The 24,999-nt window shown below is 42.4% G+C and overlaps 1 protein-coding gene across 2 annotated transcripts in view; it reads right to left on the reverse strand.

Annotated features, from left to right (window-relative positions):
- The window catches only part of GOLIM4 (golgi integral membrane protein 4), a 98,207-nt gene that overhangs the window by 13,069 nt on the left and 60,139 nt on the right, over positions 1 to 24,999 (reverse strand). Inside the window, exons 2-11 of one of the 2 annotated variants that reach the window (XM_069083538.1) lie at positions 21,480 to 21,554; positions 20,232 to 20,281; positions 18,199 to 18,252; positions 16,727 to 16,877; positions 14,542 to 14,624; positions 11,950 to 12,033; positions 8,515 to 8,676; positions 6,242 to 6,550; positions 2,418 to 2,659; positions 1,317 to 1,399 (exon numbers count right to left, since the gene is read on the reverse strand). In XM_069083538.1, coding sequence (XP_068939639.1) covers positions 1,317 to 1,399; positions 2,418 to 2,659; positions 6,242 to 6,550; positions 8,515 to 8,676; positions 11,950 to 12,033; positions 14,542 to 14,624; positions 16,727 to 16,877; positions 18,199 to 18,252; positions 20,232 to 20,281; positions 21,480 to 21,554 — 1,293 coding nt within the window. The remainder of the gene's footprint in view (positions 1 to 1,316; positions 1,400 to 2,417; positions 2,660 to 6,241; positions 6,551 to 8,514; positions 8,677 to 11,949; positions 12,034 to 14,541; positions 14,625 to 16,726; positions 16,878 to 18,198; positions 18,253 to 20,231; positions 20,282 to 21,479; positions 21,555 to 24,999) is intronic. The other variant, XM_069083539.1, reaches the window with a different exon arrangement.

The raw sequence follows: 24,999 nt of genomic DNA on the forward strand, positions 1-24,999 counted from the left end.
TTCATCTACTTTCCTTCTTTGAATAAATGAGAAAGACATAATTTTCTGTCCAAATTCTTCTCCCCAGAAGGCCAAAATGAAACTGGAAATAATCAAAATTTAAATTTAAAAGTAGAACTTAATGAAACTGCCAAAATGAACAGTTTATTCTTAGTCCTAGCAAAAGAAATACCAAGGAACCAAGAAAGCAAAAAATGTCTCACAAATGTCAAAGGTTAAACCCCTTTTAGGAGTTTAGGGACCAGCTTATACACCTGAACATGTTCTATGATGTGATGATAAAGATGCTGGCAACTTATGGTATAAAAAGAGATTGAGGTAGATTTCTGCTAGATCTCAGGATTAGTGAATATAAAGGAAGCTATAAGAAGATTAAGACATCTGGGGATTAGTTAGCTTGAGGAGCAGAGAACTATGGGATAACAACATTAGTCTTCAAAGTCTATAAAATGATGGCTTGGTGAGAGGATAGTAATCAACTCTCCCCTATTCCCAATGATTTAAGAACAAAGGATCTTGCAGTATTGCCAGAGGAGGACCATACGGAGCATAATTTCTTAACTCTAAATAACAAATTCTCAAATATAGAAATAAACCAGGGAGGCAGCCCATGACAACTTCCTTTCAAGGTCCAGGAGATTAGGTTACACAACTATATTAGTGCTGTCTGAAGACTAAGGGGCAGACGGGCTGAGAGCCTGGCTCGAAGGTCACCCCTAGGCAATGTGGAATCCAGCACACCATCTCACTAATAACTATAAATGAATGCCACTAACGACTTAGGCATATTTTTTCAGATATCCAACCAGAAGAAAGCCCACCAAGAAATACATATGGAGATTCTCTAGAAGTACAAATTTCTTTTAGGAAAACTTGCCATAAATGATTCATGTAGAGAACAACCTAATAGTGGTGAAAGGAAGAAAGGAAATAGATTTTTCTGAATGACTTTGGTGGCTAATGTCTGTGGGAGAAATGTGCACACATATGTATATACATATAGATATATATGTACATATATACAATACACACACACATTGAATATGATTTAATGCCTAATGTCTCTCTATGGTATAGGTTTTTGTTTTTTGTTTTTGCTTTTTGGAGGGCAACTGGGGTTGTGACTTGCCCAAGGTCACACAGCTAGTTTTTGTGTTAAGTGTCTGAGGCAGGATTTGAACTCAGGTCCTCCTGACTCCAGGGCTGGTGCTCTATTTACTGTGCCACCTAGTCACCCCTTTACGGTATAGTTCTACACCCTTCTAGAATTTTGGCAGTATAATGAAATAAGAGGCTGAATGTCTATGAGTCCTCACCTCCCCCTTCTTCCTCTTGGATTCCCTGTTCCTCTGCTCCTTGGACAATATCATTATCCATAGCATCATAACGTGTTTGCTGCCTGGAAGGGAGACAAGAAAACATTTTTCAGTAACTTCAATAGAAAATTCAGACAAATTTGACACAGGCCATTTTTCAAAGCAGACAAGCCTTAAAAGAGGTTTGTCAACATGCATAAATAGCAAATAAAGGGAACCAGACAAATCATATTCATTGGCGTCTGATAAACTCAGTTTCCCCCTGACCAGGGCAAATCTAAAACAAGTTTTATTTCATAACAAAGAAATGTAGAAAATCAGAAGGAAAGGCTAACCAATGTTACATGGCTATCCAGAGACCTGCCAGAAAATTTTAAAAGTTCTCAGGTACAATTTTAAAATATAATTGCAATTAGATCTTAGATCCCTATAACAGCCAGTCTTGACATCAGAGGAGTGAGAAAACAGACCTGCCTCTTTCTCTGGATGGGAGTAAATTGCAAACATACACCGAGGCAGGTACCATTAGTTGGGATCAATGTATCCACGGTTTTTCTTAACTGTACTTTGTTACAAAGGAGGGCTCCACTAGTGGCCACAGTTGGGATAGTGGGAAACGAGCAAAGTAAAAAGAAAAAAAATGGAGAAATATTTAAGGACGGCTCTGATGGAGACAATAAAGACAGGGGCATTTTTGTCTGGCTTCTGCTACCTCATTTAAAAATATGCAAAGGAACTGGGATTTCATCAGCAAGTGTGAGATCACCCTCCATGAATGCAGATTATAACCCACCTAGGCCACGGAGCTGCCCCCTCAGGTGCCGCCCGAAGGCACATGGAGATGAAATTACTCACCCAGGTTACACAGTGGGATTTGAACTCAGTGTCACTGACTCCAAGCCCATCTCCACATCCGCTATGCTACTACCCTAAGCTTTTGTGCACTGATGTATAGGTTTGAGAAGGTGACACTTCACTTTGCAATTCACTGCCTGCATCTCTGCTACATGCTAGGTATCACGAGCCTCCTGACTTTACGGGGAGCAGGCCCACGAGACGCTCCCCCCCATCCCTCCCCACTCGCCCCACGAGAACACCCACCGCAGGCGCTTCTGCCGGTGCTGCTCATCCTCGAGCTCGGCCTGCCGCTGCAAGGCCAGCTCTCTCTCCTGAAGCCGCTGCTGCCTCAGCAGGTGTTCTTGCAGCCTTTGCTTACGCAAAGCCTCCTGGCGTTCTCTCAGCTGCTGTGCTTCCTCGGCCCTCCTGGCGGCCAGTCGCTGCTGCTCTCGCTGTTCCTCATAAGCTGATCTGGCCTTTGTCACAGCCTTTTCTGAAGGATGCGCCTACAGACAACATGAGGTTATTTGGATGATGAGGTCCCTTTATGTCAATGTCACTCTTTGGACTTTTCTAACTGTCTGTATGTCTATTGCAGATGTAGCCCCCAATAATCGCCTTGTCAGCTTCACGACAGCACCATTAATTCATGATTCATAAAGTCCTCATACCCAGGCCAAGATGGCAATCAGACACCCCAGATGGTGACAAGTCAAGCTAGTGTTTGAAACTCAGACAGATTTCAGAGGACTTTTCATGGTGGCCATATACATACACAGAGTTCCCAACTCACCCTGGTAAGGTAGTTTCACTGATTGGCATTTTTAAAAAAAATTTTTCAGAAATGCTGATTGATGTCTGGTAAGGCATGCCTGCATTTGATTCAATCCTCAGAACAACTCTGATGTCGGTGGGGAAGGTCAAGGCTGGCATCATCAGGATCCATTTTTTAAGTAAGGAAATAGAGGGACTTTACATGTTACACTGAGATCATGATGGAGAACAGGTCTGTCTCCAGAATTATTCTTGGGCAAATTTATTTTCATCTATCAACTGAATCTTATTTTCAGAATTTGGCTCAAATTTTCCACATGATGATTTTTAATGGCAGCTCCATTTACTTCAAAAAGAAGTGTGACATTTAAAATCTCATTAAAAAGAAAAAAATAAAAAGAGTTTGTGAGCTGAAGCTATTGTTAGGCCTCAAGATGGCTGTGTATTAGGGGATGCTAATTAGCTCTATTATTGGCCATAAAAATTAGGGCATAACCAGCTAAAAAAAAAGTCAACTAGCAGTTATGTCTTTGAAGGAGGGGAAAGAGGAAGAAAGACAATCTTCTTTTTTAAAAAATAGAGATGGAGAGAAGATTACCTTCTTCTACTTAGAGAAAACGACACACAAAAGAATCATCACAATACACCACTTTAAAGCTGCTTCTCATCTCTCTCAGTAGAGAGAAGAAGAAGACCTGAAATGGTAGAAAGATTAAAAATCATAAGAAATTACTCCTGAAATAATCTCTGCAGAAAGACAGTCACAGCAAAGATCCTTCAAAGCCAGGGGGCTTAGGCCCAAATTGTGGGTCATGAACCCCAGAGGGATATGGAGTTATTACTAGGGGCTTATAAATCTATAACTAAGCAAACATCTCTTTGGCAAATGTAAGTGTGTCACATATACAGATATCACTATTTTTCAAGTATATATGGGAATCTATTTTCATGAGCATAATAGAAATCCACTAAGAAGCTTTATTAAGGTCATTTATAGTAGCTTTTTGTCAGTATTTAATTCTCAAACAAAAAAATCCTTATGGATCAACAATTACATTTATTTGAGGAAGTCCGTGAATTGTTTTGCTTCTTCAGAAGGGTTCTTTTTCCTAAGTTAACGTCATAACCAGTAGCTGAGGGAAGGCGCTATAATGGGCTTTACCCCTCAATCCAGGTGAGCACTTTTTATGAGGTAGCCAAGTCAAGTCTTAGACATACCCATCTTACGGATGAGAAAGGAGAGGCAGGGATTTTAAAGGCTCTACTTCAGGTTACAAAAGTCTGGAATCCTTCTCTCCTGACCTATATTTTGACTCTATTTAGCTTGGTTATCTACTGTGATTTGGGTGCTAACTTGATATATCTGATAAGCAAACAAGCCTCAGGATGGTTCATGGTATCCTGCGATAGATAAGTCTATGTGAGAATAGGGAACTGATCATCATTAAGGGTTAGTCAGAGAAGTTAACTTAAAAGTTCTCATAAAACAGCATCTTTAAAAACTGAACAGTAACCATTTAAGTTCAGTTGTTATCATAGTTCTATTTTCTATTAAAGAAATTATTGAACCATTTAATCCTGTACATCGAGGCTGGGAGTGTCAATAAGCTGCCACCCCCAGGTCTCAGGCAAATGCCTGTGTAGAACTGCATCTCATGGATTTGAGCTGCATGCCCAGGGCCCCCCACCTGGTGGTTGCAAAGGAAAATAGCAATACCAGCTCACAGAAAGCTAAAACTGCAATTAAGAAAAAAATCGACAGCAAGTGTTACTGAGAGAAAAGAAAAATTCAACCACATTTTAATGGTGATTTTTGTTGGTGGTGGTACAGGGGATTGGGGTTGGGGTTGGGGGAAACCAAGCTACATCACAGGATTGTATGGGTATGTGCTGGCTGGCTTCCTAACAAGATATAGGGCACTGATAGTTTGTGGATGCTGGAGCAGACCAGAGGAGAATTAGGCTGCTAAGGAGATCTAGGTAATATTTAATTGCTTGAATATATCACTAAGGCACAGAGAGATTTAATTTCCTCATCCATAAAATGAAAGTAGCCTTTGCCATGTTCCCTCGAAGGGATAAAAGGGTAGATTTAGGTGTTTAATGCAAAATGGACTCATTCTAACCTTTGTGCTGTCTTCCACACCTGGGATGCTCTCCTTCTGTACCTCCTCCCTTGAGAAGCTCTGGTTTCCTTCAAAGCTCACCTGCAGCATCCCATGGGCAAAGCCTTTTGGGATCCCCCAGCTGCCAATGCTTCTCCCTCCCAATGTCTTTGTACCTGCCTGTCTCGGTACACGTTGGTGACCCCAGGCAGCTGAAGGCAGGGGCTGCCCCCAGAATGGGACCCTGACCCCTGTCGTGCCTGACATGGAGCTGGGGCTTAGACATGCTCATCCATCGATGGGTTGGCAGCCAGAGGATGAGATCACATGTCACATCTGCGCTACCTTCCATCCCTGTGTCTTTGGCTCAGCTTCCAAATCTTTTGAATGAGGCTGGTTGATAGCTAAGCTCCTTCCTACTTCTACACACTGGAAAAGACCCTGATGTTGGGAAAGACTGAAGACAAAAGGAGACGGGGATGGCAGGGGATGAAGTGGAGAGGGTGTCATGGAAACAATGAACATGAGCTTGGACAGACTTGGGAGATGGTGGAGGCTGGAAGGCCCTGGGTGCTATGGTCCATGGGGGTCACAAAGAGTCAGACACAACTGGCCAACTGAACAACCCCAGCCACCACTTCTAAACCCTAGGACAGAAAGAAATGCACTTTTGGCGAGGAATAAAAACATCTCCCACCTCCCAACACCGCCCCCTCCTCCCCACATGCTAAATATTGTTCATTCTGTATTTGCTGCTAACACCCCTATGCAGCTAGGTGGCATAGCAGACACAGCGCTGAACTGGGGATTCTGTCTTCTGATGCTTATTGGCTGTGTGACCCTAGGCAAGTCATGTAGCCTCAGTTTCCTCATCTGTAAAATAAGGGTCAGCTCTGATGACCTTGAAGGACACCTTCAGCTCTAAACATGATTCAATGAACTGCCTTAAGCAGATGATATGAAATATAGCACCAGTACTGAAAAGTATTTGCTGGCAAGAGGGGTTATTTCTGAGTCTTTAAACATAAAACTAAGCATCCAAATACAACCAATGCTTTCCAACCAGCTTTCTCCAACTCTCTCCTTTTCTGTAGGCAGATGCCCTTGGCCAATGCAAAGAGACAGTGGTCCAGAGAAGGAAATGACTTGCCTAGGGTCACACAGCCAGGACGTGGCGGCCATGCCGCCTCTCCAGGCAGACGGCCCTACCTCTGGGTGAGTGTGCTCCGTCAGTGCGTTGGTCTCGTCCTCTCCAGCCGCCTGATCCTGCTCTTCCACCAGATGCTCAGCCCGTCCCACTTGCTCCATGGCCTCCTCTTCGAGCTCCCTCTTGTTTGCCTCATCTGCCTGGTGCTCCTGCTCCTCCCGTCTTCTGGGCTCCTCCTCGCCTTGCTGGTGGGCTGCATCTCCAGCGTGGAGCTCCGCCTCTTTTGGGGTGGTATGCAAGGCCTCGGTCTCTGCTGTCCTTTCCCCCAGGACCCGCTCCTGGTTTTGCCATCTTTCATCACTGTGGGGACCCTAGGCCAAAAAGGATGCGAGAAAACCATGCTGATTTCACAGGGACCTATTCCGGCGAAGACCACCGTCTTCAAATGAAGACACGCTCCTGGAGAGAGCCAAGCCATCCACCCCTCGGTCCTGCCATGAAACTTCAATGAAGTCAGAACACGGCAGCCCAGTGTTCAACTACCGCTACTTATTAACCATGTACTTTGGGCAAATCATGGAACATCCCTGGGCCTCAGGAATTTGTTTGGGTTTGTGTTTTTTAATCTATAAAATGAGCACCTTACATTTAATGATCTCTAAATCTGAGTCTGTAATCCTAGTTAACATCCTCATCTGCAAATGGTGATGCTTTGTAGATAAAACACCAGCTTCAGAAAACTACATGAAACTGATGTTAGAGATAAAGTCCAAATGCCCCACATGACAGCTACTTTTATTTTATTTTGCAAAGCAACCGTTTCTTTACTCTCTTCCCTTTGGGATAAAAACAAAACAGCAAATTCTGAAAACTGAAAGGTCCTTTTTTTTGGCTTTTTACTCAATCCATTTTTAAACAGGTTCTTAAATAATCCATGGCAAAGAAAATAATAAAAACTAAATGGAAAATAAACTGATTCCCATGTAAGGCTCTGACTTCAAGAAAACAGCACTATTAGCAACGATTTCAAGTATGAAAGCAGATCACTACAGCTGCTTAAAAATAGTGGCTAATAAAAACAATACACGAAAACAGTGAAATATCAACTCAATGTCAGTGACTTTCAAAGTACAGGGCCCTTTTGTCTGTAGCATTTGTGAGCCATAGCCAATTAGTTAGAGGTTTTAATCTGAAAAGGCTCAGGAAATGTGGAATTTGAAGTGGAAATGTGGTCCCCACGGTTCCATCCCTTCAGGAATGGTTTCATTTGAAGCAGACAGAAGTGAAACGGAGATCCTTCATCAAAAGGGAGGAAAACGGAAGGGAAAAAATGAACCAGAAAGACTTCTCATCACTTTCCCCATCACACCCTCCCCTCCTGCCAAGTTATCAGACTTTGCACATCTTTCCCAATGCGGGAGCGGCTTGATCATGTGCTTTGCTCTCTGGCTATTAAAAGGAATTTCAACTCCTCCAATTTAAAGCCAATTTTCTCTTGAATCTACCAAGTTTTAAATGAACAAGATTTAATCACATTTGAGAAAGCCGACAAACGGGTGAGGGAGGCACTTTGATAGTTTCCCGAGAGGAAAGGAGGAAGATGAACCTGTGGGAGATGCAGGCTTTTGCTCCCTTTTCCTACCAGAGATGGCTCTGACATCAGAATACCCTGGATTAAGGGTGTCTTTTCCTTTTCTGAGCCCCGAGTGCCTTCCCAAATATCTCATTTTTCTTCACAAAATCCCCATGAAGTGGGTCTGAACAGATAATACCATCTCCACTTTACAGACAGAGAAGCTGAAGAACTGGGTGGCTAAGTGACTAAAATAAGGTTAAATGGCAGGCTGAGCCAGCCTCCTGACCCCTGCTTTGTCTCTATTTACTGAACTGGGCTGCCTAAAATAAGGGGGGGGGGGGGGATGACAGAAATACAGAGAAGCCTAGACAGGAATAACTGGGGCAAAGTGAACTATGCATACATTAAGTGAAGGCACTGCTGAGGAGAACACTTTAGACAAAAAACAAGAACACTGGCGAGAACAAGTCAAGAACCATGACCAACGCAATGACCAAGCAGGGATACGGAGCACCAAAGAATGCTACTTACCTCCTGACATAGGGCTCAGACTCAAGATGCACAATGACACATTCATTTTTGGATATGACCAATTTAGGAATTTTGTTTTGCTTCATTACGATTATTTGTTACAAGGGTTTGGTTTTTCTTTTTCAGTGGAGGGACAGAGAAGGGGCAGGATGTAAGAGAGAGAAAATAAGTGCTGGTTAATTGAAAAAAAAAATAAAATTTTTGAAGGGTCCAGTCCATTGCCATTACCTCCTTTGGTTCCTCAGTTATTTTCTTCTCTCTGGCAATGAAATCGCCTTGGTGGGAAGGTGCTACGTGGATGACATTTTGTTCTTCTACCCTATCAGGCTTTCGGAAGCTCGGAATCTTATTCAGCGTATCTTTCAGTTGTTTATATTCAGCCACTTGGGTCTGGATGCAAATTGCAGAATTTGAGAGGAGGAAAAATATGTCATTCACAGGAGGTTACTATGAATATGAGTTCCCAGCATTATATACATAGTATAACTAGACTCCAGTTTGGCAAAATATGCAGATGATTTCCATGCATTAGACAGTCTTATTTTGACATGCTTCACCATTATAGAGTACATGCAAATTAGAAATTAGAGCTCTAAGGAAAACATGGAAAAATTATTGAAGACAGATGTTAATTTCCCAAGCTACATACAAAAGAAGTGAGAATACTTATTATTTTCTCTACTTTCTAATAAATGCCACTTTTATAAATGAGCCAGCTCTATAATTCTTATACTACTACATAAAAATCTACTGAAAATATGCTTAGCCAAATGCTGATCCATTTCCATTATCCATTATGGTCTTTTCCTCAACTGAAAGCAATCAAGTATTTTAAAATGTGAATACATTTTGTGACATCAAGCCAACTTATGCTGAAAGGAGGTAGAGAAGTCAGGAGACACAGTTGAGAACGCAGGCAAAAGGAGACAGTAATTTTGGCCCCAGGACCTTGAAACCGAATTCCTGCCTGCTTTCTCTGCTTATCCCTCACTGGGCTCACCAATTCTTTTACTGTTCCTGAGTGACTCTCAATTAGACATGTGCCGTAATTGCTCCCCTTCCTTCTTATCTATTCCAGGAGCATGCCCCTTGAATCATTTCCTCTTTATAAACTTCAGCCCCTCTTTTAACCAATGGCTCCCAACTGCTTGCTGCAAAAGTACCCAGAACCTCCACTCTTCTTGACCTTGACCTTCCCTCAAGTTACTCGCCTCTTTTTCCTTTTTATAGTCAAACTCCTAGAAAAAGCTGTCTATGCTCACTGCTTCCATGTTTCTCACATCCCACGCACCGCACAACCCCTTGCATTCTGGCTTCTGAAGCATGCCGTTCTGAGGTAATTTCATCATTCTTCATCGCTAAATCCAGTAATTTTTCCTCAGGCTACATTCTACTAGAAATCCTCTCCTGGGTTTATGTGACACTGCTTTCTCCTGGTTCTCCTGTTTGTCTAGCTGTCTCTTCTCACTCTCTTTAACTGGAACACCATCTACATTCCACCCCTCAGCCAAGGACTCTGTCCTACAGCCCCTCTGCTTTTCTTTTACTATGCTCACCTACCACGACTTCAATTATTCTATTACTTTGTTCCAATGACTCCCTAAATCTACCTTAAACAGTCCTGGTCTCTCTCCTGAGCTCTGGCCCCCATTACCGTCTGCTGGCCATCCCCACCTGAATGCTGTGTCGGCATTTCAAACTGATTGTGTCCAAAAGAGAATTCATTACTTTTCCCTCCTGAAACATAGTTTCCTGATTTTCAAATTTCTGTCAAGCAGTCCGCTAATCACTCAGTTTTGTAAGCTTTTCCCTTCAAATTCTGTCGACCCTGTCTCCATAATGCCTACTACCTTTTCTCCTATTTCAAGTCCCCCTTGCCTCATCCCTATACTAAAGCAGTCAGCTCAGGTTAAGTCTCCCTTCCTCTAGTCTCACCACACCAATGCAGCTTCTTCCCAGGGCCCAAAAGAATCTTCAGGAAGCACAGGTGTAACCATGCCACTCTCCTTTTCATGAGGTTTCTAGGGTTCCTATTTCCTTTAGGATAAAATATAAACCACACTCTTGGCATTTAAAGACCCTCACAAACAGACTCTAACCTCTGTCTCTAAGCTACTCCTGCCTTCCCCTTTTTGGGATCACCTTTAATCTACTTTGCATATATTTCCTATGCACATAACATGCTGTACCTCCCGTCAGAACATAAGCGCCTTGAGGCCAGGGAGTGGTTTTGCCTTCTGTATGCCCAGGGCTAAACACCATGCCCGACACCCAGTAGGTACTTAATAAATGCTTGCTGACTGATTAGGCAAATCTCACATTATTCCTGCCCACCCTAATCCCCAGGATACCTGTTACTCCTCATGAATGATGCTTCCCTCTCCTGCCTAAGTGCCTTGGCTCAGGGCATCTCCCAGGTCTGAAACGCTTTCCCTCCTCACCCAAGGCTCAGATCAAGTTCTACAAGGAATGAGGACCTTCCATCAGAGGGAAGTACAGTGATGGAGAAGAGAGAAGGCAGGATGAGGGGTTACTCGGCCTTAGTTTTATACCAGGCCCCATCACTGGCCTGGAGGATATACATCCTTCTCCCTCCCATTTCCTATTCTCCTTGGCAGGATTCCCCTACACAAGAGCTTAAATGAGAGGGCCTTTTCTTAAAGTTAACTGAATTTAAGTTAAAAAGAAATCAGCACACACAGATGACTTCCAGAATTAGGGCAGAAGGGTGGGACACACCCTGTATGCAGCAGAAGCATCTTCTGAGGGCTTCCCTCCAGCACCTCTGCTTTCTCCTTGTTCCTACTACCTTCTGAAAAAAAATGCAAGAAAAGCAAAAGGAAGCCTTCCCACTGGGATCCCGATCTCCATAGTAAAAGGCAATTCCCACCCCCTGCCCCTTCTGTTGGCTCCTTCCTTCCCACAGGAGCTCAGGTGATTCCTGACATCCCCCTGCGCCCCTCCCACCAGGTTCTGTTTCCTTTCTGAGCTAAGTGGGCGTTCCAGAGATAACCCCTCCTTTCAGGTAGCTCTCTAGTTCCTGACAGTCCAGGAGAGGCAGCCCCCACCTCACTGCAGTGCCCCTCTCAAATCCTGCCCTGCACCACTTTTAGCTTGTCTCTCTAGCTAAGAAGTCTCTGAGGATCCTGGCTTTTGCTTTCAAAGTTAATAGATTTACTATGTCAGAAGAAAGTACCAGCCTTGAATCTAATAACATATCAGCATGAGTATTTAATGATTATAAGCCATTTCCACAGAGGAGGAAAAAAAAACCACCCTCAAAAATAGGCAATTTCTCAGGTGTCTAGAATGTAATAGATCTTAAACGGTAAGTTAATGAAAATTCCATGTCTTGGAACCCGCAGGAAAGGCAAGGGCTTGGCCTGCTCCTCCGCACTACAGACTCAGTGCTGCCCAGGGCATCCTCAGGACAAAGGCCCCTCTGCAGGGGTTAGCTTCATTCATTCTGTGGGGAGAGGGGGAACAGTGAAGAGAAGAGAGGTAGGAGCCTCGAAAGCATGCGTGATTCTGATCAGTACGGGCTTGGGCTGGCCCGAGCCGCATCTCACTGGAGAGGCATTGCAAAAGCTGCATGCATGCAGGAATGCAGAAAGGAAGCCTCCCTGGGCAAGAAGCCCTCAGCAGAGGCCGCCAGCTCCTAACCTGCGCAGCGGCTAGCGCACTCTTGTGGTCCTCCAAAGTCACTACTAGGTGTTCATGCTCGGTCAGTAAACTCTTATGCTGCTGCTACATGAAGAGAGAATTTGTAGACGTTGAGCTGTAAGATCCAGCTGACAGTTACACGACTGAACGTGGTGCTCAACTCCGCAAACTGCCTGTCCGGCCCCTCCCCACCTCCCCCCATCCCAAATAGTCCCAGGTGAAAAATCTAAGCTCCCTAGCTCCATCTGCATTGGCCTATGCCCTTAAGACTTAGAGAGTTCTGAACACAATCAGTGAGACTACAGAATGTGAAATCAAAACCAAAATAGAAATATCTGGAGACACCAACTAAATGTGAACTTTGAGGACCTAGGTTCAAATCTCAGACCCACCATTTAGTAGCTGTGTGATCTCAGCCACTACAAAACAGATCAGGGCTTCTTAACCCAACCCTCATGGGAGGATCTAGGGATGGATTTATGAGGAGTCAATGAGCTTGGATGGGGAAAAAAAAACATACATTCTTCTTTTCACCAACCTCTAATTGAAATTTAGCATTTCCTTCAATGATGAATAATAATTTTTTAAAAAGACTGAGTCTGAGAAGAGGTCCATAGACTTCACCAGACAGGCTCCATGGGCCCTCAAAGCCCAAGACCCTTGGACTAGATGGTCTCTAAGGTTCTTTCCCATACTGAACTGAGGATCTCGTGGTCTTTCATGAAATCTGGCTTGTGCCTGGGTTGCTAGAACAATGCATTCTTAAAAACAAAGGACCACGTCAGGACCAAGAGCAATCCTTAGAGACATGTCCAAGCGTACGTGGACATTTTTGAGGTGAAGTTTCAAAGAATCTATTTGAAAGAAGAGTAACATAGCCTATATTTCTTTCAACACTGACCAGTGATATACTTCCCTAACCCATATGCACTAGGATTCAATTCTGATAAATGTTGCTGACACTGAATTTTCCAGAAACTCATTTAAAAAAAATATATAAAGCAAGGCAAGCTTGCACAAAATAGAACCTTTTTTTTCTCTTAAATGGACATGCACCCAGAACAAGCATTGCCCAGTCCTCAGGAGTTAAGTATAAGCTAGTCTTTCCCACCTTCTATAAGAAACCACTGGCAGGCCCCCTTTATGCCTAGACCTTCTCTCTGTTGGTAATCACCAGCTTATTGTGTATACAGCTCGTTTGTATATAGTTGTTTGTGTGCTGTCTACTCCATTAGACTGAGCTCACCTTTGTACCCCCAGCAGTATGTCCCTGGCACACAGTAGGTGTTTAATCAATGATTACTGCCTTGACTGAACTTAACTTGTGTAGTGCTCAGTAGAGTTCTCGATAATTTTTAGGAAAAGAGTACTGTGCAAAATAGTGTTAAATCCCCTTCAAAGAAATCCAACTAGTATCAATCTATGAACAATGCTTGGGCATGAAGCTTGAACAATTCTATTCTTCCTTTCTCCCACAAGAAGGACTGATCTGAATCCAACGGTGTCACCATGTCATTTCAAGAATGTTCACACAGATCCTGATGCTGAATTTTCTTCTTATCACCTCCCTCTGCTGTATGTCCAGAAGTGGTCATTTAGCGTGAGAATCTCCCCAGGGCTCTCCAGCAATAAGGAAACAATGGCAAAGCCCTACCAAAGAGGCCAAAGAACCAACTGGGCCTTGGTTACATTGACCTGACCCAACTGCAAAGTTAGCCCCTGAGCCTTGTTATATCCCAGTTCTCAGAGCTGAAAGGGCCTTAGCGTCCATTACCAAAAAGCCACAGTTGTAAAGGAGGTCCCATTACAACATCCTGGGCAAGTGATCCTTCAGCCTTTGCTCAAAGACTTTCAGGAAGGGGCAGCACATGACTTTCCAAGTCAGCTCATTCTACTTGAATACTCCACAGTGTAGGGGACAGGACCAGGCCATTCTCATAGTAGGACAGTGTAGTCAGAAGGACCAGGCCATTCTCACCCTGGACAATGTACAGCTTGTGATCCCGGGTAAACCCTTTAGCCCCTTGGAACCTAGTATCTGCATCTGGAAAATGAAAGGCCCAGCCCTGATGGTAACTAAGGTCCCATTCAATTCTAAATCTATGAGGACACTAATTGGTAGAAAGAGTTTTGCCTTGAAACTTTCAAACTTAAGTTTGCTTCTTTGCCACTTCTACCGCTGTGCCTAATTTTGGCCTCTGGGGATCATGTGGAACAAGTAACACAGTGGACAAAAGCTCTGGTCCCGGGTCCAAGGACCAGGGACTAAATCCTGCTTCTGCCTCCCAGGACCATGCTTATCCTCATCCTCATCTGAGGGGCTGCCTCTGACGTCCCTCCAGCCCTAGGATGCTGTGATCCTTCTTTCCCACGGCGGTCCTTCACGCTGTCACATCCTCCCAGGAAGGCGAGGCATCGTCGGTTCCTTCAGCCCATCATCATGTGTCATGACCTCATGGGCCTCCTTCTTCTGGAAGATCCTGGGGTTACTAAACAAAGGCCGGGGAGGGACCAGGTGCTTCCAGGGGGGTGTGGTTGGTAATGCCAGGCACAAAAACAGCCAAGAATTACCCAAGGTTCGGCTAAACTTACCTTTACATCTTGAAGCTGCGTATGCATGTCTTGGTGGGCCTTTCTTAGCTGTCTATTCTCTTCTCGCAAATTGTAAACCGTTTCTATTTTAGAAAAACAAAACAAAACACAGTGAATAACATCATGAAATTATTCTAACATCCTCACAAGACACAAAATCCTGACAACTGGTTTTAAGATTTGATTTCCCTACAGAAATCTCACACCCCAATTCATCCACAGGGACATGAAGCGCTGCTCTCCACATAGACAACACTGGCATTGATTCACCTGGTCACCCAAACCAATTTGGTTTTATGGAACACATCCTTACAAATGAGATCCTGACAGACAAGCTTAAGGAGATGCATTTTCGTTAACAGGTACACCTATCTGGAGCAGTGCCTGGAGGTCTTTAAATAGGGATCTCTAGACTGAAGGAAGTAGACAGTCATTTTTTTCAGGGACAGTGCCACCATCTCTCATTGTTATCTATGTATATCCTCATTGGCCTTGAAAGAAAGTTCCATATGAGGGTTAGCTAAGAAATGTTCAAGAGAAAGCAAAATAAAGGTCATGCTAAGAGATTCTTGTTCACATCTGGGCTGCTTAGATGGCTCTCCAGATCCCTCTGGAATCTGAGATATTCTGATCATTCCACATAGATTCTTTAAGTAATTCTCATAATTTCTTCCTTTTTCATTTTATTTGGAAAATAATGTAATTCAAAACATATCAATCTATTCAAATTCCGACTTATTTTTTAAAAAACCCAACCTGCAATTTCAGAGCTACAGGGGACAGCCAATGAAGAAATTCTGTCTATCCATGCCGATGGGAACTTGCCCCTCAACTTACACTGGGAGAGAATTACCTGGGAAACTGATGAGTGAAGTGCTTTGGCCAGGGATGTGTCAGAGGCAGGACCTGAACAGAGGTCAACTCTTTTATCTCCTACACTCCTGCCTGCTGCTTTTGCCCTTCTTTAAATCAAATTCTGCATCTCCACCTTTACAGCTAGAGGAAAGTCTTTTCGGTTGTTATTAGGGCAGTCAATTTCAAGTTTTTGCCCCTTATTGATTTCCAGGGAACTCTCCTCACCAACCTATATATCCCCTTCTGATGTAAAAATATCTTTTTGGGGCAGCTAGGTGGGGCAGTGAATAGAGGATCAGCCCTGGAGTCAGGAGGATCCAAGTTCAAATCAGACCTCAGACACTTAACACGTACTAGCAGTGTGAGCTAACCCAATTGCCCTGACTGCCCCCTCCAAAAAATAAAAAAAATAAAGTGAAACATAAATTTGAGCAGGATGAAATTTAGAAATAAATCAAGACCAAGCCAAGAAGCGAGGAGGATTATGAACTTGGCCACCAACAATCTAATATAATAACAGACAGGTCCAGAAGCTGATTCACAGGAAACACCCTGATTGTTGCCTCCCATAAACTAAAAGGTCCCTTGATTCAATGCAACATTTGTGTGTATGTGTGCATGTATGCATCTATGTACACACATGTGTGTATGCATGTGCACACACACACTGTGCTATATGCCCTATACTGGATGGCAGAGACAATACAAAAAAAATGAAAAGGTAGAGTTGGTGCCCTCAAGAAAAGCAGGAGAGGGAGGTCATATGTAGAGAAGTGTAAACAAGGGAGAAGCATGTTGGACTAGACAGAGATGGCCTTGTGGTGGGGACAATCAAGGCTAAACCCCCATCTCTTATACAGGACACTAGCTGTGGGACCATGAGCAAGTCCCTTACCTCTCGGTGCCCTAAAGTTCACAGATATGGAGTCTGAAGAGACCCCAAAAGTCATCAAGTGTAGCCGCCTTACTTTATAGATGAGGGAACTGAGACCACATGGTCAGCTGGTTTGCTTGAGGTCTTTCAGGCAGGGAGTGAGCAGCACAGGCAGGATGGAGTCCTGTGGAGTCAGGGCAGCTAGGTGGTGAGGTGGCGAGGCCTGGAGTCAGTAGGACCCCAGTTCTGATCCTGTTTCTGATACTAGCCCTGTGACCCTCGGCAAAACACTCTGCTATAAATGGGCATGAAAGTAACAACAGCCACTTCACAGGGTCACTGTGAAGCCCACAGGACATAAACAAGGACAGCATTACACAAATGCTAGTAATGATTCTGATTACTGCCAGGAAAGAACCAAGAGTGAAGCTTTTTCCTTCCTCCACTTCCCAATACCCTTCAGCTTGGACAGCTCCTGCTCTTTCTCCTGCTGAAGCTGGAGGTATCTTTGCTTGTGGTCACTGAAGGTGCGACTGAAGTCATCGCCTTGCTTCCGATGTTCCTCCTCTAGGTCACTGTGCTGCTTTTTCAGCTCCTCATGCTGACTCTGCCAAGACCCAAATGGAACCATTAAACATGGGGTGCCGGACACTGAGGACGTGCCCTCTCCTCTGGTTCCAGCTCACAGCAAGAGGGACAAAAACACCTCCCCGAATCCAGCCCTTGGGAGCAGTCATGAGCCACATTCTCTCTCTCTGCCCATCCTTTCCCCTGCATATCTCTGAACCAGACAAATGGGTTGGAATTAAGACCAAGGTATGACTGACATAATTTTTGCTAAATCTTTGAAGTTCGAAGGGGGTAATTGGAAAAAGGAAAAAATCACAGAGACGCATGGGGTTCCAGGTAACTGTCAATAATATTTAATGAAGTCTCTGTGCCCTCAGGCTTCCTTCATGTCCTATACCACCTCCACTGCCTTTAGAACCCCATTAGTCTTCTGCTTTCCTCGCACCCCAAATCATAAATGTCAAGGATGCTTCCCTTGACCTCACTTTCACTGGCAACACTGATATGTCCCACGTGTCTGTGAGAGCCTCTGGTCCCACTTCTGTTATTTACTGTCCCGTGCTCTCAGTCAATATTAATCCCATTACACTCAGCAGTCCTCCATGAAAGAATGCTGTGACTTAATCCACCTGATATACCCTTAGGAAGCAGACAAGGTTTCAGTTTCAGTAAAGAGTTTTTGTACTTCTCCTCTGCTGCTCTAACCCTCATCATTCAGGTGAAAAGGAGAGACAAACCTAATAGCTGCAATTCGTGGTTTATGGGTCACCAAGAAGACCTTTTGGTGGGAAAAAAGGTCACTTCTACTGGTTGGATACAAACAATTTTCTCTTCTGACGTAAATGAATGAATTTTGCTAAAGGACTAAAGAAAGAGAATCTCTGAGAACAAATTGTATGCCTCTGGTAGCATATTAAATGTCTGTGCACAGTGAAGTTCATTTTCGCAGACCTATGCACTCTTTGCTAAACTGATGGTACCTTTGTACAGAAAAAGCACACTGAAAGCCTAGTATGGGGAGAAATGGAGTAAAAACAAAATAAAAAAACTGAAATGATGCCAAGGACTGCAATAAGATGGTTGAGGGAACTTGATGCCTGAATTATGGGGAAAGAGAAAATAAGCCAAACATGCAGAGTTTAGCTAAGCAATGACAGAGAGGGGCCTCGTGACTGTGCATCATTTCCAACTACATCCCTAGTCTATCTACCATAGATTCATACCCACTGATCTTCTCCAACCTTCCCTTAATCACTCCATGGACAAGCATCACTAATCATCTTAAGCAGCAATTAATTCATTCCTTTACTCACCAAAAGGGGCCATTTTTTAAGGGCCATATTTTATCTAATACTCACTTTCAACATCTGATGTTGTACATTCAATGCACTGTATCTGCTGTTGGAATCTTGCTGTAAAAGTGAAGAAGAAAAAAGTCAACACAAAGACACCAGATCTGCCTCATGTGAAACTCAGCCTCGAGCTGTTAAGAGAATGATTTTGCTTCTAAATTGAATTCAGGACTAGAACAGAACATCTCTTTATTTCATGCTAGCAGGAAGGCTGAAAGGGTCAGGTATGGCTGTCAAATTTTAAGTAATGAAAAAAGTGGAGCTGGAGTCAAAGTCAGTATTGGATTGGAAGTCCTCAGAATATGTGGCTTCAAATATAGCCACCACTGCTTGCTACCTGAGCGAGTGACCTTGGCAGGCGTTTTCACCTTTCTGAGCCTCATTTGTAAAACAAGGGGGTTGGAAGAGTGGATTGCTGAGGTCCTTCTGAGTTCTAAATCCATGAACCTCTTTGATATATTTAACAGACCCTTCAAAATTCACCACTTCATTTCACAGAGTAGCAAAGTGAAGTCCAGAAGTGAAAAGCCCTTCCCAAGGAAACACAGGTGGTAAGGAACAGAGCAAGGATTCCAACTCAGTTCAGCAACAAGCTGATCCAACAAGCAATTATTAAGTACCTGCTGTGTGCTCGGCATTGTGCTGGGCATAGAGGAAATACAAAAACAATAAACAAGGAAACAAAAAATTCTTACCCCAAAGAACTGACATTCCATTGGGATATGCTGGAAACATACTTAATAGATAACAACGGGCTTGCCTGAAGTTAAATGGATAAAGCATATGGTGGGAATTGTTTTTAAAACTCAGGTCAAGACGTAAGAAGAGAGTGGTGATACTCAAAATCATTCCATTCCATGAGAGCAGGGGTAGGGAAGGGAGAACTGCCCATGAGCTCAGGCTAACTTACTCTTGGAATTGCCAAGACTTCCACATGATAGAGGTGACCAAGCCAATTTACATCTGGCTTTCACATTCATATACCCAAAGTCTGAGGATAAAAATTTTACAGCCACATAACTAAGATGATTCACACATTTAGTTTCCCTTTTGTAATTAATACACAGAGGTTTTTGTATACGGAAACAACCTGACATGTTTTAAGGCTGGCCTATCTTTAACAATGTCCAAGAAAATCCACATTTTTGTGGAATCTAGGGAAGCAAAAAGCACAGGGAGATAAAAATGCACCCTAGAATGATCTCACATGTGTAAGACTCAGCATCCATGATTAACCTGCCTAAAAACAGCATCCAAAGCACATTAACAGGCAAAGTTTATTCCTTTCATCCCACTTTCTTCCTTTCTCTTTAAAACTAGCTGACTCCAGCCTAGCCTTTCATATCTAAATAAGTCAATTATATTACCCATTAATTTTCCTCTTATAATTATTGCCCTGAGTTGTTTTTTTTTTTCATATACGCCAATGTAGCATAGGGCATAGAAGGTAAAACTTGGTCATCAAAAAGACCTGAGTCCAAATCTGCCTCTAAATATCTGTGTGACCATGAACAAGTCTCTTAGCCACCCAGAGTTATGAGTCCCATACCACAAGTCCCTCCACCCTGGAAAGACATGGGTTCTTCCTATACAGAATTACCCATTTTTAATCACAGTCAGGGAAATATTGTCTCATTAGAATGTTGGAATTTGGCCAGTAAATAACAACAGAGCCTGGTAGTCTTGGAGGTGATTTTACTGTAGCTATCATTCACCCAAACCACTAACTACTCTTTACCTTCCAACTCAAGTAGCAAATAAAGTTTTTATTATTGTTAGTGTTCATTTATTGAATTTATTTTCTTAGATTCAGAGCAAGCTTCTTTTTTCCCCAGGAAAAGCTTCTTGAGGGCACAGACCATTCATTCTGTCATTTATTCATTAAAAAAAATTTCCGATGCCTTTAAAACAGTAGGCACTGGATAAATCTATGTGTGATTGAACTGAAATAAAGGTTTTGGCTTTTCCTGTATAAATGGCTTAGTAGCAAACATTCTTGTTAATCAACCACATATAAACATGCACATTCAAAAACTTACCCTTCCTTTATTTAGTGTTTCTTGTGCTTCTAATTTATAAACCAGAAAATCTAGGAAATAAAAAGAAAAGAGATGTATAGATAGGTAGTGAATTCTAGGATGTTTTACGATGCCAGTCTAAGTGGAAAAAAATGCTTATCTCATAAAGCCCTAGAAAAATGTTCTAAATTAAAAAAAAAAATCACTTTCTTATGGCAATTTTGTCCAGCTAATTTTGTTACTAAAATGAAGGGTCCTATTTTTTTTCTTTTCTATTGACCTTAAAATCTGAACCCCCCCCCCCACAAAAAACCCCCAAACTACTCCAACAGTAGAAAAAGTGAATTGTCTCATGGATTAGCTTTCATTACATTACAGAAAATGAAACAAGGGATGATTTATTGCGAGCCACTAGATGGCACCATAAAATCATTCAAGATTGGAAGACCAGAATAGCCCAAACCATGCCATCCCAACAGTCCTTAACGGTTCTTAAACTTTATTGTCCACTAGATGGCTCCATAAAATCATCCAGAATCTGCAAACAGGAAAGCTAGTAGACTGTTTCTCCTCAAAACATTACCACACACTTTAATCTTAATACTAAAGTGAAGTTAATAACAATACCTACCCTCCAAGGTTGTTGTGCGGCTAAAGTGATACTTTTTAAACACTGTGAGAACGTTAAAGCTCTATACAAGGGTCACGGTCATTATTTAGAAGACACCCTCAAGGCTTTAATAAGATATTCCAACTAATGACATTTGTCATCTGCCAGAAAGGACTTTTGTGGGCTTGAATTTTAGGATGACCTTAAGAAAATGGGAAATGCAAGGTGGCTGAAATGACAAAAGTCCCCAAGGAATGTGCTTTCTGAAAAGGTTCAATGACTCATAGAGATCATGTAAAATTATGGCCAGATCCACCAAGGTGGAAAGAGTTTGGGCACACAACTAGTGATGGACCAGATCACCCAAGGACCCAGCCAATAATGCCCCTGGCTGCAACATCATCACTCCCTAGAGTAAAACCTATCTGACAATAAGTCTAGCTGAAGGGACTATGTATTGGACTGGAACCTCATAGGTTGTATATTCTAATCCTAATTTCTTCAATTCTTGATGTAACAATGAACATAGCAGGTCCACTTTCTGACACTGACCTTGGGTCAATTTCAGATACATCACTCCAAAAAAATGGAAAGTCAATATAGCAGATATTAGAATACTGAACAATAAAACATGAGAGTCAAATGAAAAATATTTTTACCTTCTTTTGCTTTCTTGTGTTCAAGTCTTTCCTTCTGTAAAGATTTTTCTAGTCTTGATCTGTGTTCATATACAACTGCAAAGAAAGAAAAAAGGTGACTCCTATAAGAAAAGTCCATTCTCAAACAAATTTAGTACAATTTCCAAAAACAGGGATGGCCTGGGAGAGGGAACAGAACCTTACATATACTATGAAAGATGTTCCTACTCTATGTAGACAACCTATGAGTCTTCAGCTGAGTAAAGTATCGTTACCCATTAAGTTCTCTACTTGCTGTGTTCCCACACACTGATGGCCATTCTGTGGCGATCTTGAGCCAGAAGGCCCTGGTTCAAATTCGAGTTCTTTTATTTCCTACCCATTTGACCTTGGCCAAGTTAATGGGCCTCAATTTCCTCATCTGCAAAATTGTAGGGCTGGACTAGATCACCCCCTTAGGTCCATCCCCTTCCAAGACAGGAACAATTAAGACATTGGAAAATAGTAGCCAAAACATTTCAGCTCACAAGGTAGAATAAGGCAGACTGATAGTCTATAAATGTACATAAAAGCACAGTGTATATTCTCCATTTACTTTGCTGAATACATTTTCACTGAACTTAAAGAACAACAGCTGTAGGAACCCAATGAACAAGCCACTGCAAAGCTATTCGTTACTAGACTGTTTATACCCTTTGATCCAGCAAAACTACTTGTAGCCAATAATCCCCCAAGAGGTCAAGAACAGAAGGAAAGGACCTATATGCACGTATATGTATGTGTATACACACATATATACATGTATGTATATATGTATACACACATATATGAAAACACATAAAGTGTTGTTAGTCTTTATAATAAAATGTATAAACAAAATAGGTCTCCATCAAGTAGAGACGAGTTGAAAAACTGTTAGATAGATATGATGGGATATGGTTATACTGTAAGAAATGATCATCATGATGAATCCTCAAGCCTGGAAAGACTTAAATGAACTGGTGTAAATCGGAATGAGAAGACCCAGGAAAGAAATTTCCAAGGTGAATGATAGGATATGATGAAGGAAAACCACTTTGAAAGACCTCAGAATTCTGAGCCAAGTCGGCAATAACTCTGCTTCAAAGCATGGCTCCCACATCTTGGAGGACCAGCGATGCAGAATGAGATATGTATCTTCAGATGTGGCCACTGTGTGGTTACTCTATTTTTGTTTTTGGTTGTTGTTTTTAGGACATAGATTAGTGAGTGATAATATATTTGCCATAAAAAAAAGTTTCCAAAGACATTTATTTTGCTTTTTTTTTTTTTGGAGGGCAGTTGGGGTTAAGTGACTTGCCCAAAGTCACACGGTTAGTAAGTGTGTCAAGTGTCTGAGGCCAGATTTTAACTCAGGTCCTTCTGACTCCAGGGCTGGTGCTCTATTCACTGTGCCACCTAGCCACCCCCAATCCAAAGACATTTTTAATGCACAGAACACAAAAGTATAAAAGTAAGCACAAATAAACCAATGTTTAATACATTATCCTTTAAATATAACATGTATATATATATTTGCTTTTTGGAGGGCAATTGGGGTTGTGACTTGCCCAACGTCACACTGCTATTTGTGCGTGTGTGTGTGTTAAGTGTCTGAGGCCAGATCTGAACCCAGGTCCTCCTGACTCCAGGGTCAGTGCTCTATTCACTGAGCCACCTAGCCGCCCCAAATATAACATATTTCTTGAAAACAAATGATAAATAAGAGAAGTCTAGCTTCTGATTCAATCCTCTGTTTATTTAAATTTCACAAAAAACTAAAAAGTTTTAAAAAACAAGCAAGCAGTCATTGTTTCAATAAGGCAACGTTTGCCAAGGTATTCTGGACTGACTAGAGGAAAGGCAGATGGTAAAGAGACTAGAAGAAATCTATGATAATCATGGGTAATCCAACCATTATTTTGATGTCAGAATTAGGCACTGGAAAACCAGTAAAAAAAAATGGTCACTCTTAGTCACATCAACCTTAATATCATATAGGTTTATAAGACATATACTTGAGTTTTATCCTTCAAACTATGTTCACAGATCCCCAAACCCTGAGATAGTTAAATACAACTCAGGTCATAATGCTATGACAATACCATCACCCACTTTGAAAAGATGCATATTCACTGGGACTAAATGTGGACCAAATGGCATTATCCCTGGCCTGATGCTAGATACCTCATTTTCCTGTTATAATGATCCATCAGAGGTAAAGCACATAGGTGAAGTGGGGGAGCTTTCCATGATGATGACTGCATTAAGTGCAGAAGCAGTCTTTTAAAGACAGTCTATCCCTGCTAGAGGAATAGATTTGCCTAGACACGGAAGAAAAAAAAACTTGAAAGTTTCTGGGAGAAAGCAGCTATGTTCTGGTAGCAGTCATGTCAAGGTGTCTGGCTGGCACAACAGTTAGGAAAACCCATGCCTGAAGAAAAGAAAAGCCTGAAAAGGGAGAGGAGAAGAGGGGGAGGGAGGAGGAGGAGAGGATGAAGACAAAGAAATGAATAAAGATTAACTCATCCTAAAAACTACTGACCTATAATGTGCTGGGTAAAATTCTGTAAAAGAATACCACACAGTCAATCTGTCAATACCTTGAGCAGCTAGATGATGGTGCGGTAAATGGAGCAGTGGCCCTGGAGTGGGAAAGACCTGAGTTCAAATCTAACCTCAGACATTTACTAGCTGTTTGACCTTGGGGAGGCCACTTCACCTTTCCTCAACTGTAAAGTAGGGATAATAATAATAGCATCTATTATTATTACCTACCTCACATGGTTATTTTAAGGAGCACATGAGACTACATTTGTTAAGAACTTAGCACACAGATGCTTATTAATACATGCATTTTCCTTTCCCGTCCCCCTCTGAGGAGAACAAGACGTTGGCCAGGCTTCAGCAAAGACAAATCCTATCAGAGTAATGTAATCTTCATTGGGAGAGTGGAAGCCAATAGAGAGGAAGAAATACCTGCAATCTACCTTAATCAAGGCTTTTTGGTTCACTGCAATTGGGCACACTCAAAGCTACTAAATAAATGTAAAGACATGTTCTACCCAAGTGGGTCAGTATCCCTCTCCTCTCCCCTTCCTTCCCCACTCCCACCCCAGATAGGTGGCACAGCGGATAGAGGGGCTAGGCCCAGAGTCAGGAAGACCTTATAGCAAATCTGGCCTTAGCCACGTAGAGGTTGTATGACCTTGGGCAAGTCACTTAGCCTCTGTCTACCTCAGTTTCCTCAACTGTAAATTGGGGATAATAATAGCATTTACCTCCCAGGGCTGATACTATTTAATAATATTTGCACACTGTCTGGCACAGCTGTTAAATGCTTGTTTGATTCCTTTTCTTCTACCCTTCCCCTTAAACCTAAGTCCCCTTCTGCCTACCCCAAAATTTACCGACTACATTGGATTCTTTTCCAGTCTTCAGACACCTAGGTAGGATGACAGATGCAGGTAAAGCAAGGGATGAAAGGACACAATAAACAGGAATATTATCTTCTATTCTGTTG

Source organism: Petaurus breviceps, unplaced genomic scaffold (genome assembly GCF_028583685.1).
Source record: "Petaurus breviceps papuanus isolate PSGF00001 unplaced genomic scaffold, PetGlider_PUasm1.0 173, whole genome shotgun sequence".
Classification (NCBI taxonomy): domain Eukaryota; kingdom Metazoa; phylum Chordata; class Mammalia; order Diprotodontia; family Petauridae; genus Petaurus; species Petaurus breviceps.